The 18,486-nt window shown below is 39.6% G+C and overlaps 1 protein-coding gene across 7 annotated transcripts in view; it reads left to right on the forward strand.

Annotated features, from left to right (window-relative positions):
• The window catches only part of TTC3 (tetratricopeptide repeat domain 3), an 84,680-nt gene that overhangs the window by 44,757 nt on the left and 21,437 nt on the right, over positions 1 to 18,486 (forward strand). For all 7 annotated transcript variants that reach the window (XM_077193175.1, XM_054628425.2, XM_077193185.1 and 4 more), the window contains 12 exons: positions 1,018 to 1,084; positions 2,693 to 2,809; positions 3,080 to 3,217; positions 4,951 to 5,040; positions 5,842 to 5,954; positions 10,382 to 10,508; positions 12,010 to 12,132; positions 12,270 to 12,371; positions 12,723 to 12,815; positions 13,202 to 13,266; positions 13,860 to 13,996; positions 17,648 to 17,959. In XM_077193175.1, the coding sequence (XP_077049290.1) occupies positions 1,018 to 1,084; positions 2,693 to 2,809; positions 3,080 to 3,217; positions 4,951 to 5,040; positions 5,842 to 5,954; positions 10,382 to 10,508; positions 12,010 to 12,132; positions 12,270 to 12,371; positions 12,723 to 12,815; positions 13,202 to 13,266; positions 13,860 to 13,996; positions 17,648 to 17,959 (1,484 nt within the window). The remainder of the gene's footprint in view (positions 1 to 1,017; positions 1,085 to 2,692; positions 2,810 to 3,079; positions 3,218 to 4,950; positions 5,041 to 5,841; positions 5,955 to 10,381; positions 10,509 to 12,009; positions 12,133 to 12,269; positions 12,372 to 12,722; positions 12,816 to 13,201; positions 13,267 to 13,859; positions 13,997 to 17,647; positions 17,960 to 18,486) is intronic.

The following is an 18,486-nucleotide window of genomic DNA, read 5'->3' on the forward strand; positions in this document are numbered from 1 at the left end:
GTACCTGGGGCTAAAATTCAATGAATTCAGGTAAAACTATAGATTTTATCGTATTAAATATTTCTATTTTAAATATTTATTAAATATATAATTCTATATTAAAAATTGTATTTACTTTTTAGTATATTTTAATATATTTAATTCTATATTAAATGTATTATATAATATATTTATTTATTTATTATATGTTATAATATGTTAATTATTGGTTGTACTTGGGGCTAAAATTCAATGAATTCAGGTAAAACTATAGATTTTATCATATTAAATATTTATATTTTAAATATTTATTAACTATATAATTCTATATTAAAAATTGTATTTACTTTTTAGTGAATTTTAATATATTTAATTCTATATTAAATATATTATATAGTATATTTATTTATTATATTATAATATATTAATTACTATATTATATTAACAATATATTTATTGTTTCACTTAAAACAGAATTTATCAGAGGAAATCATTGAATATTTCCAGTGGTGCTGGGGCCACCACGCTCTGGGGATTTTTGTTGTGTTTAGGATGGCTCAAAATGGTAAAAATCCCACAAAACAAGATTTTTATTGTATGGGAATAGGGAGGTTTCCATTCAAGAGAATTTTTCCAAGGCAGATTTCAGGTTTCTTTAGGAGACCTGATTGTTCCCAGTCCTAATCTAAGTGTGACCATAACCCCAAATTTCTTTAAATCAATATTTATTTTTCAGTACCATCCTGTTGTTTTCCCATCATTTTTTGAGCACCAGTGTAGGTAGAAAAATTGAAATTTTGCCCCGGGAGAGGTCATTAAATTGAATTATCAGTGGCTTCCTTTTCCTTTCACTTCAAGGAGGGGAGATATTTTCATTTATTGTGGAACAGATGCTCTGTAAAGCAGCTGAACCAGCTCCAAAATTGCTTCTCTGCTGGGGGGGGATGATCAGAGCTAAGAAAACCACATTTATTGGAAATAAATTGAGATTTGAAGCACCTTTAGAAACCCTTGGTGCCCCTGTGCTGTTTGTTGTAGGGACCATGTGGATTTGAAGAGGGAATCTAAAGCCATGGAGGATAAAGGTTTCTGTGCTGTGCCACAGGTAATGGGAATCCAGCCTTAAACTGGAAATGATTTCTCATTTTTAGGAATATTGCACAAAATCTTGGTTAATTCCAAAATTTCACTCTCTGTGCTCTGTGTGGCTTTGATCAGAGGCAGGAATTCTGTGGTTACACTGATTTATTCTGATTTATTCTGATTCTTTTCTGGTTTCTCTTTCTTCTCCTGCTGTAAAACCTGGCTGGGATAATTTTTAATTAATTTTTTAATTAAATTTTTAATTAAATTTTTAATCAAAAATTTAAAACCTGGCTGGGATCATTCAGGAATTTAAAAAACCCTTCCCAAATTTCTGCCTAAATTTTTTTTTTCCAGTGTTGGATGCATTTGGAAATAACCAATTGTGTGGATTGGCTGTTGGAAATGCAGTAAAATTCATACAAATTTTATAAAATTCATACACTGGGGGGAAAATTCTCCTTCTCTGGTCAAGCACCAATAAATGCCTGAAGGAAATAATGGCAATGCTTAACTAATTAATTAAATTATTGTATTAATTAATTCAGTAAGTAATTCTTTCATCCCTGTTAATTGGGGGATGTGGATACCAAAAATCTTTATTCAGATGAAACACATTAAATACCTCACAGGATAAAACTGAATTTAGGAAAAAGTGCAGGTTCTGCCCCTTATTTCCTATCAAACACTTCTCTTTGTTTTGCTAATTCCTTGCTGGTGTTGAAAGGGACATTTTCACTCCTTTGATCTGCTTTGGATGTCATTTAGCATTAAAATTATATTATTTGTTCTCATCTGTTGGGACAGCATTAACCCAGGAGTTGCAGGAAATGAAAATAAATCTTAATTATTTACATAATAATGTAAATTCCTGCAGCTTTCAGGAAGTATCAGTAGTGAAAACAAAATATCATTTTAGCATGACATAATAACAAATAATAATATAATGGACTGTGAAACCTTCCAGCATGAGCTGAGCTGGACACAAATGAAAAATGAAATAATTCTCAGCTCTTCCAAAAACATTTGGATACAAAAAGTGAGGAAATGCAGAAGTGGATACAAAAAGTGAGGAAATGCAGAAGTCTGGGTGGTGCTCGTGGGTTTTTTTATGTGTGAGAAAAATTAAAATGGTGCTTGAGCTAAAGTTGCAGCTTTCTGGAGAGAAATTTAGAATAAAAATGAGATTAGAAATTAGAAATAAAAATAAAAGTAAGTTAGAAATTTAGAATAAAGATGAGATTTTTAAGAGATTGGCAGCTCCATGAAAATCTAATGCAGGAGTTTTATAAAAATGCACCTGGTTTGCTGCTTGAAAAGTGAAATTGTGGTGACACAGTTCAGGAGGCTGCAGAATTTCCACTTGGCTGTCTCAGAAGTATTCTAGCAAATATTTATTTTCTGAATTAAATCTTTTGCTTGCTTTTGAAAGCAAACAAAAAAATAAAAAAAAATTTATAAATAAATTCTATATTAAAAATTATATTATTATATATATTATATATATTATATATTATAATATATATAATTATAAATATTATTTATATAATTATAAATTATATGAAAAAAAATAAATAAAAAAAGAAAATGTTGGGTTTTTTTTGAACTTGCTGTCTGTTCACCATTTCAGGGAGATTTCAGTGCTGATGGAAAATCCCTTGGGCTGGAGGGTGATGGAGCCTTGCTGGCCAGGGATAAACCCATTCTATTACCCCTGCTGAAAGCCTTGAATGCTCCAGAATTCACGGTAAACTCGGAGAAATAACCTGGTTTTTATCCCAGAAATTCAAATTTATGCCTTCAACACCTTCCTTCCCCCAAAACAATCCTGACTCTTGTGTGGAAAAACAACCCAACTGCACTGGGTTGAGCGTAAAAAAAATTTGAAGGTGCAATGTGAGAAAGAAGGAAAAAAAAAAGCCAAAATATTCTTATTTAATAAAAAAATAGAATTCAATTAGAAAAGGAGGAAAATGCAGTTTTCTGTTGGACTGACTGTCTTTGCTGCGCGTTGCAGGTGGATTTCAGCGCCCTGCCCGAGGAGGTGAAGGTGCTGGCGCGGGACGGCTGCAGGGCCCTGCAGGAGCAGCAGTGCCGCGGGGCTGAACGCGCCTTCTCCTCGCTGCTCGGCCTCCTCTGCAGCGCTGGGCTCGCGGTAAGGCAGCACAGCTCCCTCCTCTGGCCACCCTGGGCCTCCCCTCCCTTCCCTTCTCCAGAATGGTCCTCATGGATTGGGTTGGGTTGGATTGGGTTGGGTTGGATTGGGTTGGGTTGGATTGGGTTGGGTTGGATTGGATTGCGTTGGGTTGGGTTGGATTGGGTTGGGTTGGATTGGGTTGGGTTGGGTTGGATTGCATTGCATTGCATTGGGTTGCATTGCATTGCATTGGGTTGGATTGCGTTGGGTTGGATTGGATTGGGTTGGGTTGGATTGGATTGGGTTGGATTGGATTGGATTGCATTGCGTTGGATTGGGTTGGGTTGGATTGGATTGGGTTGGGTTGGATTGCATTGGGTTGGATTGGATTGCATTGGGTTGGATTGGATTGCATTGGATTGCATTGCATTGGATTGCATTGGATTGGATTGGGTTGGGTTGGATTGTATGGGATTGGATTGGGTTGGGTTGGATTGTATGGGATTGGATTGGATTGCATTGGATTGGATTGGGTTGGGTTGGATTGGGTTGGATTGGATTGCATTGGGTTGGGTTGGATTGCATTGGATTGGGTTGGATTGGATTGCATTGGATTGGATTGCATTGGATTGCATTGGATTGCATTGGATTGGATTGGGTTGCATTGGATTGGATTGGATTGGGTTGCATGGGATTGGATTGGATTGGATTGGGTTGCATTGGATTGCATTGGATTGCATTGGATTGGGTTGGATTGTATGGGATTGGATTGGGTTGGGTTGGATTGTATGGGATTGGATTGGATTGGGTTGGATTGGATTGGGTTGGATTGGATTGCATTGGGTTGGGTTGGATTGCATTGGATTGGGTTGGATTGGGTTGCATTGGATTGGATTGGATTGCATTGGATTGCATTGCATGGGATTGGATTGGATTGGGTTGCATTGGATTGGATTGCATTGGGTTGGATTGGATTGGGTTGGGTTGGATTGGATTGGATTGGGTTGGGTTGGATTGCATTGGATTGGGTTGCATGGGATTGGATTGGGTTGGATTGGATTGGATTGGATTGGTGGCTGCCGAGGGAAAGATTTTAGGAGTGTTACACACACACACACACACACACACACACAACTGTGGTTCCAAAATATTCCTTCCCTTTCCTTTCCCCTTTCCTTTCCTTTTCCCCTTTTCCCCTTTTCCCCTTTTCCCCTTTTCCCCTTTTCCCCTTTTCCCCTTTTCCCCTTTTCCCCTTTTCCCCTTTTCCCCTTTTCCCCTTTTCCCCTTTTCCCCTTTTCCCCTTTTCCCCTTTCCCTTCCCAAACCTTCCCTTGAAATTTCCTTCAAGTTTCCTTTCCCTGAAATTTCCTTTCCCCTTTTCCTTTCCCCTTTTCCTTTCCCCTTTTCCTTTCCCCTTTTCCTTTCCCCCTTCCACAAATATTTGCATCACACATTGTGGTTTTTTTAATCAAAACCCTCTTGTTGGTTGGACTTTTGATGATCTTAAAGGTCCCTTCTGTGATTGTCAAATCAACTTTGATTTATAACAACAAAGGGTAAAAAGGATTTTATAAGAGCAAAGGGTAAAAAGGATTTTGAGGGCAAATTCTGTGAAATTTGGTGTCTGTGTAGCCTTTCCCAATCAGCCACTGACCCAAAAGTCATCCTGGATTTCTCTTCATTAATTTACAGTATTTTTACCATGTCTTTGTTGTGCTGTGACTATAATTTAACTTTCTTTTTTTTTTTTAGCATGTGAATACTGTGAATATTCTTAATATTAATTATGTTATATTCCTCTATGGACATGCCACTGCCCTCCTGGGACTGGGACATCCTGAGGTAGGATATAATTTATTTGTATTTTTATTTATTTTGATATTTATTTAAATATTTTTATAAAAAAATTATTTATTTTGTACTTAAATACTGTCTTAATTCCAATTTATGTATATTTAATGTATATATTTTTAAAAATTTATTTTATATATAAATATTCCCTTAATTCCAATTTCTAGCTCAGGCAGTTTCCCATCCTTTTTTTGTATCTTCCTAACTGGGAAGATGAGAGGGGAGGGAAACCTCTGGACACATTTTGGAATTGTCCAAATTGAATATCTGGGACTAAATCCTCGATAGTTTTGGAATTGGGCTATCAAATAAAATTTCTTTGTAAGTCTTCAAATGAGCATCTGAGTATCAAAAATTGACAGTCAGTAATTTTGATTTCTGCCCTGAGCTGGTGTTTTGGACAGAAATATCCTGCTCCTAAAACAAGAGCCAGGAATTGCTTTGGGTTCTGGAAAATGCCAAACCAGAAGTGGGGGTTGGGTTTTTTGGGGTGTTCCTTCCTTCAGTGTTCGGTAATATTCAGTGTCTTAAAATGAATTTTAAAATAGCTGAGCTCAGGAATTTCATTCCTTTGGGTTACAGCAACTCCATGTTTACAGAATAAATTGGTTTTTTTTTTAAAAAGAAAGGGAAGTTTTGCCTGTGATCACAAGGGTGTGTAATTCCATTGACTGTTCCTAAGACTGATCAAGGAATAGGCCACACCGACCCAGTCCAAAGGAGGAAAAAACCCTGGAAAATGAAAATATTCTGGCAAAACTCCCTTATTTGTGTCTCACATTTCTTTTGAAGGCATTGGCAAAAGCTGAAGTTCAGTTTAAGAAAATAATTGAGGACTATCCAGAAGAAAGTTGTTTTTGTTTGGCACACTATGGAATTGGAAGGGTTTACCTCAGGCAAAACAGGTTGGTCTGATGGAGAATTTCAGGGTTTGCTGGGAAAAATTTTTTTATTTGAAGAACTGTGCGTGGTGGGACTTTATTTTACTGTGTTAATCATTAAATTCATCTGTCAGGTGGATTTAATCAGTGGATTTAATAAAATGGGTTTCATCCAATAGGTTTAATAAAATGGGTTTGATCCAATGGATTTAATCCAAGTGGGTTTAATCCAGTGGATTCAGTACAATGGGTTTAAATACAATAAATTAAATCAAATGTGTTTAATCTAATGGATTTAATCCAAGTGGGTTTAATCCAATGGATTCAGTACAATAGGTTTAAAATTCAATACAATTATATATATAGATATATATATAAATAAATATATATATATATATATATATATATATATATATATATATATATATATATATATATAATTGTTAATTAAATTTATTTATATACATTCAATCCAGTGGGTTTAATACAATGGATTTAATACAATAAATTTATCCCAGTGGGTTTAATCCAATGGATTTAGTACAATAGGTTTAAAATTCAATATAATTATTAATTAAATATATATATATATATAATTGTTAATTAAATTTATATATATAAATTCAATCCAGTGGGTTTAATACAATGGATTTAATACAATAAATTTATCCCAGTGGGTTTAATCCAATGGATTTAATCCAGTGGGTTTAATACAATGTATTTAATAAAATGGATTTAATCCAAGTGGGTTTAATCCAATGGATTCAGTACAATAGGTTTAAAATTTAATGTAATTATTAATTAAATTATATATATATATAATGGTTAATTAAATTTATATATATAAATTCAATCCAGTGGGTTTAATCCAATGGATTTAATACTATGGATTTAATCAAATGGGTTTAGTCCAATGGGTTTAATAAAATGGATTTGATACACTGGATTTAACCCAGTGGATTTAATCCAAGTGGGTTTAATCCAATAGGTTTAATAAAATTAGTTTAATCCCATGGGTTTAATCCAGTGGGTTTAATCCCATGGGTATAATCCAATGGATTCAGTAAAATGGGTTTAATCCAATAAATTTAATCCAATGGGTTTAATCCAATGGATTTAATGCAAGTGGAATTTTATTCCTGCTGAAGAACTGATGGGAGCTGCTGAGCAGATTTGAGGGAATATTTGGGATTCAGGGATCAGAGCCCTGCAGTGGGGGAGAGCTCAGGGGGAAAGAACAAACCCTCTTTGTTCTGAGGGAAAAATGCATCCTAAAGAAATCTGGCTTTATCTCCTGCCTGGGGAGCTGGGGGCGGCCTTGGGCTGGGACAAGGCTCCAGTGAGTCACAAATTCCCTGGAGCTGATAAGCAGGGATGTGTTCCTGAGCTGGCACCTCCCAGAGGGACAGGGAGAGCCTGGAATGCAGGGCCAGGACAAGAAAAAAATGGGAGCAAAGAGCTGGAGCTGCTCCCACCCATCCAGGGTTTCCTGCTGAGTTTTTCCCTTGTGGAATCCTGGCTGTGGGAAGCTGGTGAGGGGATTTTGGGGTATCCCTGGAGCTCCTTACCCAGCTGTGATCCTGCTCCTCTGGGAGAGAGGGGAGAAACTCCATGGAAAAGCTCCAGGGTGGAGGGAAAGCCAGGGAGAGCATTTCCTAATGACTCACAGGAAACACTCAACGTCAGGAAAAATAATATAAATAATTTCTTGTCCATTGAAACAGAACTGGAGAGTGGGAAACAGAGTAAAACAACTGGAATCAACCTTTCTCTTGCCCTCCTTTATCCCAGGCTGGAATTCACTCCCTCATTCCTGACTCTGTGCTGCCTGCAGGGATGGGGAAGGGGGGAGGTTTCCTCACTGCTCCTCAGTGCCCCCATGACAATGATTCTCCCTGGTGCCCACTGTGAGGTGTGATCAGAGATAGAGCAAAGAAAAAACCTTAATGAATTTCCAATATAGAAAAGAAACACACAGAACTCAGAATGAGAACCCTCCAAAACCATGAGAGGAGGTTTTGTGCAGGGTGTTTTTCCCTTTATCCTGCAGGGAATAAAGCACAGCTGGGCCTGGGGCTCTGCCATCCCCCCCATCTCCTGCCCCCCTTGCCATGCCAAAGCAATGCCAAATAAAGGAGTTTTGGTGCTGACCCTTCTCCTCTCCTGCTCCTTCTCCCTGTCCCCCTTGCCATGCCAAAGCAGTGCCAAATGAAGGAGTTTTGGTGCTGACCCTTCCCCTCTCCTGCTCCTTCTCCCTGCCCCCCTTGCCATGCCAAAATAATGCCAAATGAAGGAGTTTTGGTGCTGACCCTTCTCCTCTGCTGCTCCTTCTCCCTGCCCCCCTTGCCATGCCAAAATAATGCCAAATAAAGGAGTTTTGGTGCTGACCCTTCCCCTCTCCTGCTCCTTCTCCCTGCCCCCCTTGCCATGCCAAAACAATGCCAAATGAAGGAGTTTTGGTGCTGACCCTTCTCCTCTGCTGCTCCTTCTCCCTGTCCCCCTTGCCATGCCAAAACAGTGCCAAATGAAGGAGTTTTGGTGCTGACCCTTCTCCTCTGCTGCTCCTTCTCCCTGTCCCCCTTGCTGTGCCAAAACAGTGCCAAATAAAGGAGTTTTGGTGCTGACCCTTCCCCTCTTCTGCTCCTTCTCCCTGTCCCCCTTGCCATGCCAAAGCAGTGCCAAATGAAGGAGTTTTGGTGCTGACCCTTCCCCTCTCTGCTGGGGCTGGCTCCAGGCACCTGCTCAGGGCTGGTGGCTGCTCTGAGGGAATTCCTCCTGCCTGGCAGCTGCTTCCCAGCCCTGTGCTCGTGGCTCATTTCCCTGGCAGCCTTGACTGCCAGGAAAGGCCCTGCACAGGTGACAGCACCTCTGGCTCTTGGATAAAGCCCTGTCCTGACCCACAGGTGGGGCAAATGAGAGCTGTTCTAAAAACTTCTGTTCCACTTTCAGGCTCATGTGAAGGCTGAGACAACACAAATGTTGTAATTCACACCACCACAGTCAGAAGCCAACTAAAAAACAATCATCTAAAATCACCCCTCATAAATCTTACTACAATGCATTTTTCATTGTTCGATTTCTCCAAAACATCTAGTTTTATTTACAGAAATTTATTTATTTATTCATTTCTAATTCCATTTCTCTCTCAACAATATCTATCCAATTCCATAACATTTCTAAGCCAGCATTTCTTACCTCAAACCTTACATACAAATCCATGCTATATAAACCTTCTGTCAAGTTTTAAACATTTTCTACAAATCCATTTCCCAGCTGTGGCCAGGCAGAGCCATCCCCATGTGTGAGCTCAGGGAAAGCCAAGGCAGAGTGCTGTGTCCCTCCTGCTCACTCACTGCCCCTGAACTCCCACATCCCTGCATCCCTGGGGTCACAGGCTCATCCCTGCCGGCCTCACACCTCCAAACGACCAGAAAATGGAAATGTTGGAACATTTGGGTGCTTTTAAACTTTATTTTTTTTTAACTTTTTAAAGTTTAAAAGTTTTAATTTTTAAAGTTTTAATTTTAAACTTCCTGTGCTAGAAGACACAGACCCTCAGGAGAACACTGCAATTGACCTAAAGCCGTAGAGAAGACTTCCAAAATTAATTAATAACACACTATAATTACAAGTGTGGAGTTTAATTAGAAGTGTGTAATGTCACAAGGTAGAAAACCTAGAATTTAAAGTTTTAGAATATAATAATATATATAGAACAAGATAAAAGTTTAAAGCAGAAGCTGGTCCCTCTTCTTTACCTCCTTCTCCTCCTTCTCCTCCTTCTCCTCCTCCTCCTCCTCCTCCTCCTCCTTCTCCTCCTTCTCCTTCTCCTTCTCCTCCTCCTCCTTCTCCTCCTCCTCCTCCTCCTCCTCCTCCTGCTTCTCCTTCTCCTCCTTCTCCTTCTCCTTCTCCTCCTCCTCCTCCTTCTCTTCCTCCTCCTCCTTCTCCTCCTCCTCCTCCTCCTTCTCCTCCTCCTCCTCCTCCCTCCTCCTCCTCCCTCCTCCTCCTCCTCCAGTTTAAGTAGTGTTCTATACTTAGATACAAATGTCCACATTACAAGACAGGAATAATTAGTTATTAAGTTAAAAGTAAAAACAATTTAAGTGTCATTTCTTAATTAGATAATGTAACCTTAAAAGAGCTTATAGAAAAAATTTAACCATTTTGTAACTTATTAATAGAATACTATAGAACTCACAACTTATGAAACTATAAATAAAAATAATAAATATCTAAATATAACATAAAATACCATCTCAAACATTCAATCCCAACCTTCACAAAAATAAAAAAACCCCAAAACCCAGCATTTAATGAGCCAGCTGATCTCTCCTTCCCCATCCTCTCAGCCACCACTGTTTGCTCCTGGCAGGATAAAATTGATGGTGGAAATTTTAGGAAATTTTTGCTCCCAGGGGATCTGAGTGTGTTTGACCTGTTCCAAACTCCAGGTTTGTTCATGCCCTCGACCAATTCCTGAAGTCAAAGCTGATGATTGATTTCAAGATTGTCCCTGGAGTTTTAACCTGGCCAGGAACAACTCAGGTCATCGAGGAGACACGAATAGAGAATTTACAGGTATGTTTAAATAAATTAAAAAAAACCACAAATAGAAAATTGTCCTGCTCCTCCCTGCCAAGGTCCAGGGTGATGGGGGATACAGGAAGGATGGGGAGCAGCAGGCAGGACCCTGAAGCTGAAATTCCTGTTGGGGAAATTCCAGTTCTCCTTTTTCCACAGTGGGAATTGTGCAGTTTCCACAGGCCAGTGGGCTTGGAGAGGAAGCTTTGTTTGAGCTCACAAGGTGTAGCCATTCTCCATTTATCATTTTTCCATTTATCATTTTCCCATTTTATCATTTTCCATCATTTTTTGTTTATCATTTTTGGTTTATTATTTTTCCATTTACCATTTTTTCATTTCTCTTTTTTTTTTTATTTACCCTTTATCAGAATTGGCCAGGCAGGGCCTGTGTGTGGCACTCAGTGACCAGCTGGGGATGTGTCCCAGGTTGGATTTTGGAGCTCTTTTCCAGCCCCAGTGATTTTGGATATTATTTGATTCTTTTCCTTGCACGCTCCCAAATTTTCAGGTGTGAACACACAGCAGAATTCTGGGGAGAACCAGTTCAACATCTGAGCTGGCAAAACCAAGAATTTGATAATTTAGAACCAAACCAGGAGACTTTGACCACAGAGTTCCTGAATAAAACATTGGGATTTATGTGGTAAAATTCCCTGCTTGACTGGAAAAATCTGGCACCAGGAGCTGCCCTGCACAGGGGCATTTTTAGCACAGCTGAACTGGGAGGGTTTTCACTTGGCCAGATCCCCAGAAACTCTGGTTTTGGGCTTTTTGCTCTCAAAAGCCACCCTCAGGGTTTCTCAGAGAGGCTGTGGATCCCTCCATCCACGGTCAGGGCCTCTGCACAATGCAGATTCCTGCCAGGCTTCAGCAGGGCTCTGTTCTTGGCCTGTTCTGGGCTCACCATCCCATAATATGAGGGCCAGACCCACACACTAAAGCAGCCCAGAGTCTGAAATATAAAAATGCTCAGACCTGAGGCTCATTCCAGCCCTGCCCTGATCTCACATGGAATCTTTCCCTCAGAAATGACCTGGGACACCTCCCTGGTTCCCCAGGGCCAGCTCTGAGCTTGGGCCTTAGCCCAGGGGCCAGGTGAGACCCTCTGGAAATGCTGGGAATCTTCAGAAATGACCAAAAAAACCCCATTTTCACCCCATAATCTGTTTAATCATTTGGACAATGATAAAGCCATTTAGACAGTGACAAAACTCTGGAATGGGGCAGGACTGGGGACACTGGCCCGAGACAAACCTGAATTTTTCTGGGTGTTTGAGGCTGTGAGCACTCAGCTGCCAGCACTTCAGGCAACCCCTGGAATATTTTGGCCATAAAAGGCCAATCTTGCCTGGCTTTGACTAGAAAAGAGTTTATTATATTTTGGGATTAGTCACTGCTCTGCCTAGAGGGATGTGTTTCCCTGGAGTTTGTGAGTAGAAGTTGAATCTTTTCCTGGTCCTGTGCACTTTACCTGTGATCATTCTGTGTTTTCCAGATGGCTTTAAGGAATTATATTGAGGAATGTAAATTCCCTCCAGAGCCAGATGCTGTTTGTCGGTATCAGCAGTGCCATGGCTACTCCAAAATCCAAATATATTTTACAGACCCAGACTTTAAGGTAAATTTTCAGTTGAGAAAGGTTTGAGAAGTAAAACTTGATGTGTTTTCTGCCCCTTTTTTATATGACCTGGAAAGCTGAGCACTGCTTTTTGTTGTGGTTTTATTTAAAAATGTTCCATTTTTTGCCATTTTTAGGGTTTTATACGAGTTATTTGCTGTCAGCAGTGCAGAGTGGAATTCCACATCAGCTGCTGGAAAAAGCTGAAAACAGCAAGCTACAGTGATAAAAATGATAAGGTGAGGCCTTTGCCACACTGGGATTTTTAATTTTATTAACATGATAGCATTGAGATATGTCAAGGAATTCCACAAAATTCAGCAGCCAGGATAAAATGAAGGGAAATCTGGAGCTCCTAAAATTATGCTGGAAGTTGAATTTTGGGTGTGAAGTTGGAGGAGGGAATAAAAGAATAAAAGATGGCACAGATTTTCCATGATTTTTGATTTTTCAGCCCATCCCAGGAAGAGTTTGGGATTGTTTTTCCTTTGATTGCTTTGGTTACCTCAGATTGAGGAATTAATTTGTGCAGGGGTACAAATCATGTGTGGGTTTAAATCCTTTGTTGTGTGTGTCCTTTTCTCCTGCAGGATTTCCTTAAGGAAATGTGTTTTACTCCTGATTGTAAAGGCCTTATTTCAAAAATAGTTATTTTCAGTTCTTCTGGGCTGGTAAAATGTGAAGTAAGTATGCTTATGTTTTATATGAAATTAATTAGAATGTTAAGGGGGATAAAGTGAAATTGAGAATGTAACTGCAAAAAAAAAAAATTACTGCCTTAAGAGATTGTGAGGATTATTTAGGAATATGGATTTCCTGTTTAGTGGAGCAGGAATTGCCTTGGTGTTGGTCACATTGCCATGGATGGGAATGGAATTCAAGGAATTCAATAATCCTTGAATAATATTGAATTCAATAATCCTAATTCCTTCAGGAATAACTCCCAGAGGCACAGGAAAATTGAGAATTCTGCCCAGGGCAATATTGACCTGAGAGAAGCAGAAATGATTATGGGGTTTGTTGTGTCATAACCCAAATTTAATTCCTGTCCTATCCCTTGCTTTGGTAGTTTGAACAAAAAATCCCAAAGCTCAAGGAACCACCAAGGGCCTGTATAAAACAGAAATGTTCAAGGTAAGATTTGTCCTCTTTGAATCGATTTTAGAGCAAAGCAGGAGGGATTTTCCTGCCTTTTTACAAATATTTTGGGAAAGTTATCCTTGCCCTTTGCCTGATCAACCAAAAAAATCTAGTAAAATCCATTATAATCCAATGGTAAAAGGATGTAAATTGTTCCACAGAATTTATTTTGTGTGCATGTTTAGAAAGTGTAAATATAAATGTATTTGATGCTGCTGCTGTAGTTACTGATGCTCAGATATTTCCCATAACTGAGCTGGCAATTTTTTGGTCAAGTAACCTTTAAATAATGAGGAATAAAGCTGAGAGGACAAACAAACCAGATTTTTAAAAAGGAAAGGAATAAAATGTTAATATTTGGTTGAAAATGCTGAGTTATAAATTAAGAATAAGAGTATTGAAACCAATCCTAATTTAAACATCTCTAATGGGAGTAGAAGTTGTTCCACCTTGAGGAAAGCAATATTTGTATGAATTTTTGTGGTCTCTGCTCCTAAATGAAGACCACTTTTATTCCATTTGTACTTTCCAGTGTGATATTTGCACCTCAATTAACCTTTGGCTGGCTGCTGAATTGCTTTTTGCAGTCTTAGGAAGATAAAAATGAAGCAAGAAAAGAAACAGCGGCGAAAACGAGCGCGAGAAGAGGCCAGGAATTCTGCCAGGAAAAAAGCTGAGGAAAAGCAGGAGGGCAATGAGCAATGCCAGTTCAGCCAGCACAGGGGTGGGTGAAAAATGGGGAATTTTGGGGCTGGTTTCTCCATGGGAAGGGTGAGAATGGGATGGGAGGTTGGGGGCCCCAGCCCTGGGTGTCCAAGGAAGGAGCTCTGGGCTGGGACAGGGAGGGATCAAAGCTGGGTTTGATGATCCTGGGGCCTTTTCCAGCCTCACTTTCCCTGGGATTCTGGGATTCTGAGTCAGCACAAAGCACTGGGATCAGCATTCTGAGCATCCCCAGCTCAACCACAGCAAAATCCTAATACTGAGCATCAACCCCTGTGAAAAATTGGTGTTTTTACTTCAGACAGGTTTTATTTCACTTCTGTTTCTATTGCTGGGGGATGTTCCTGTGTGTGGTTATTGGTTATTGATTGTTGGGGTGCTGGGGGTGCCAGCATGAGGTGAGAGATGAGAATCTGACTCCATGGTCTCAGAAGGCTGATATATATTATATTATATTATATTATATTATATTATATTATATTATATTATATTATATTATATTATATTATATTATATTATATTATATTATATTATATTATATTATATTATATTATATTATATTATATTATATTATATTATATTATATTATATTATATCATATCATATCATATCATATCATATCATACTATATTATACTATATTATACTATACTATATTATACTATACTATATTATACTATATTATACTATAATATATTATAATATATTATATATAATCTATTATATAATATTATGTTATATTATATTATATATCATATTGCATTTATTATATTTTATTTATTTTATTATATTATATCTATTACATTTATTATATTGTATCTATTACATATATTATATTAATTACATTACATTTATATTTATTACATTATATCTATTATATCTATTATATCTATTATATTTATTATATTTATTATATTTATTATATCTATAATATTATATTCATTACATTTATTATATTCATTACATTTATTATATTATAAGAAAATGATACACTAAAACTACACAAAAGAAAGAGAAAGGAGACATCAGAAGGTTTATCAAGAATGAATAATAAAAACTCCTGACTGACCACAGTCCCAACACAGCTGGACTGGGATTGGGCATTAATTAAAAACAATTCACATGGAACCCATCCAAGCTGCAGCTGTTGGTGAATGATCTCCACACCACATTCCAAGCAATCACATAATTATTGTTTGCATTTCTTTTCTGAGGCTTCTCAGGAGAAAAACCCTGGTGAAGGGATTTTTCATGAAATATCACATTGACAGCTGTGGGGTTCATTCCTGTGTGGTTTCATTCCTGTGTGGTTCATTCCTGTGTGGTTCACTCCTGTGTGGTTCATTCCTGTGTGGTTCATTCCTGTGTGGTTTCACTCCTGTGTGGTTCACTCCTGTGTGGTTTCAGTCCTGTGTGGTTCATTCCTGTGTGGTTCATTCCTGTGTGGTTCATTCCTGTGTGGTTTCACTCCTGTGTGGTTCATTCCTATGTGGTTTCACTCCTGTGTGGTTCATTCCTGTGTGGTTCATTCCTGTGTGGTTCATTCCTATGTGGTTTCACTCCTGTGTGGTTCATTCCTGTGTGGTTCATTCCTGTGTGGTTCATTCCTGTGTGGTTCACTCCTGTGTGGTTCATTCCTGTGTGGTTTCACTCCTGTGTGGTTCCACTCCTGTGTGGTTCACTCCTGTGTGGTTCATTCCTGTGTGGTTTCACTCCTGTGTGGTTTCACTCCTGTGTGGTTTCACTCCTGTGTGGTTTCACTCCTGTGTGGTTCACTCCTGTGTGGTTCATTCCTGTGTGGTTTCACTCCTGTGTGGTTTCACTCCTGTGTGGTTCCACTCCTGTGTGGTTCACTCCTGTGTGGTTTCACTCCTGTGTGGTTCATTCCTGTGTGGTTCATTCCTGTGTGGTTTCACTCCTGTGTGGTTTCACTCCTGTGTGGTTCATTCCTGTGTGGTTCATTCCTGTGTGGTTCATTCCTGTGTGGTTCATTCCTGTGTGGTTTCACTCCTGTGTGGTTCATTCCTGTGTGGTTTCACTCCTGTGTGGTTCATTCCTGTGTGGTTCCACTCCTGTGTGGTTCATTCCTGTGTGGTTTCACTCCTGTGTGGTTTCACTCCTGTGTGGTTTCATTCCTGTGTGGTTCATTCCTGTGTGGTTCATTCCTGTGTGGTTCATTCCTGTGTGGTTTCACTCCTGTGTGGTTCATTCCTGTGTGGTTTCACTCCTGTGTGGTTCATTCCTGTGTGGTTCCACTCCTGTGTGGTTCATTCCTGTGTGGTTTCACTCCTGTGTGGTTTCACTCCTGTGTGGTTCATTCCTGTGTGGTTTCACTCCTGTGTGGTTTCACTCCTGTGTGGTTTCACTCCTGTGTGGTTTCACTCCTGTGTGGTTCATTCCTGTGTGGTTTCACTCCTGTGTGGTTTCACTCCTGTGTGGTTCATTCCTGTGTGGTTCATTCCTGTGTGGTTCATTCCTGTGTGGTTTCACTCCTGTGTGGTTCATTCCTGTGTGGTTTCACTCCTGTGTGGTTCATTCCTGTGTGGTTTCACTCCTGTGTGGTTTCACTCCTGTGTGGTTCATTCCTGTGTGGTTTCACTCCTGTGTGGTTCATTCCTGTGTGGTTTCACTCCTGTGTGGTTTCACTCCTGTGTGGTTCATTCCTGTGTGGTTTCACTCCTGTGTGGTTTCATTCCTTGTAGAAAACCTCAATTTTCCCTTGGCTGGTTCCTGCAGAATCAGCCTGGAGAGGGGAAAGGCTCCAATTCTGAGTGAACCCATTGGAAAGGGATTTCAGGAAAAGCACCTGGGGACCCTGGTAGACAAAAAAATATCTCAAATAAAGACAGAGTGATCTTGAAAAGGACATTCCAGATGACTGAGGAAAATAGAAATGCTTCAGCCTGTGACTTTGTAGGCATTTAAAGCTTCAGCTTTTCCTTGCTGGATGTTGGCTGCTCCACATTCCAGAGCTGGGAGCTTCCCCTGCAGCTTCTCAGGGCAAAGAAAAAGGGGAATGTCGGAAAATTTATTTTTTTGTCTGTATTACCAATTTGGGATATAGATAATTTATCATTGCCTAGGATTCCCTGTCACATACTCTGGGTGTATTTGTTTAATCCCATGCTTGGTGTTCTCTGGGTGCCTGTTCCCTGCTCAATGGCATATCCTGAAAATTGTGGAGATTTTGGCTTCCCTGTGGATTTGTGAAATCATTTATTATTATAGCTTCATTTATTTCCTGTGGGTTTTGTTTTAAATCTTTGCTCTCTCCTCTTCTCTGGCTCATCTTTACTTGTGATCCTTGGAGCCACTGCAGGTCACTGTGACCTCATCCTTAAATCTGGGCAAGGAGTTGGTTTCTTTAGACAGAAATTCAAATCAAATCAAATTGGATCAAATTCCTAAGGCTCAGGTTGTATGGAAAAAAAATCATTCTTTAAATGCTGTAATTCTCAGTGTAAAACAATTAGAAACACCACTAACCCAAATTACCTGCTTTTTAAGTTGTTTTTGAGGTTTTTAAAGCTTTTTGAGCTCTTTCAAGTTTTTAAGCTTTTTAAAGTAGCTTTTTTTAGGTTGGAATTGTGGTAAGGACATGAAATCTTGCTGGTTTTGTGCTTTTTTTCATTGGAATATTTTGACTTTTCCAGGTCCTGGCCATGATTTATACGCTGGGGACCAAATCCTGCAGCACATCCGGCGCAATTCCGAGCAGATCAAAGCTGCTGTCCCTGACACTGCCAAATTATTAAAGGAACTACTGGCCTGGGGAGTGATCAGAGAGGAGGATTTCAGCTCTTATTCCCAAATTGGCAGTGCCCAGGAGGTGCTGGAGCAGCTGCTGAGCTCCTTGGTCCAGGAGAAGAGCCGGGTGCGGAGCAGGGGCTTCCTGCACGTGCTGAGCCAGCTGGGAGAGGTGGATCCCAAAGTGCACAAGTGGCTGCAGCACCTGGATCACCTGGGTGGGTTCTGAGAGCACAGAAAAGTCTCCTTTTCCTCATTTGAAACTGCCAAGTGAAACTTCTCCTCTTTGTCTTTGCCCTGATTCCCAGAGGGAAACATAGCCTGGGTGACCCAGGAGCTCAGCAGAGAAATTCCAACAATTTTTATGTGGTCTTCAAATTCCAGAATGGGTTTAAATGCTGGTATTTGTTGCAATAATCTGGTTTTGGAGAGGAAATAATGGTGGGGTTTTGCCATGGAACTTGGAAATGATTTCATGTTGGTGCTGTGCAGTTTCCTGTTGGGTTTACAATTCTCCAGCCTGGAGAGGTGGATCCCAAAGTGCACAAGTGGCTGCAGCACCTGGATCACCTGGGTGGGTTCTGAGAACATAAAAAATTCTCTTTTTCCTCATTTGAAACTGCCAAGTGAAACTTCTCCTCTTTGTCTTCTCCCTGATTTCCAGAGGGGAACAGCCTGGGTGACCCAGGAGCTCAGCAGAGAAAATTCAACAATTTTTAAATGATCCTCAAATTCCAGAATGGGT

This window comes from Agelaius phoeniceus, chromosome 2 (genome assembly GCF_051311805.1).
Source record: "Agelaius phoeniceus isolate bAgePho1 chromosome 2, bAgePho1.hap1, whole genome shotgun sequence".
Lineage (NCBI taxonomy): Eukaryota > Metazoa > Chordata > Aves > Passeriformes > Icteridae > Agelaius > Agelaius phoeniceus.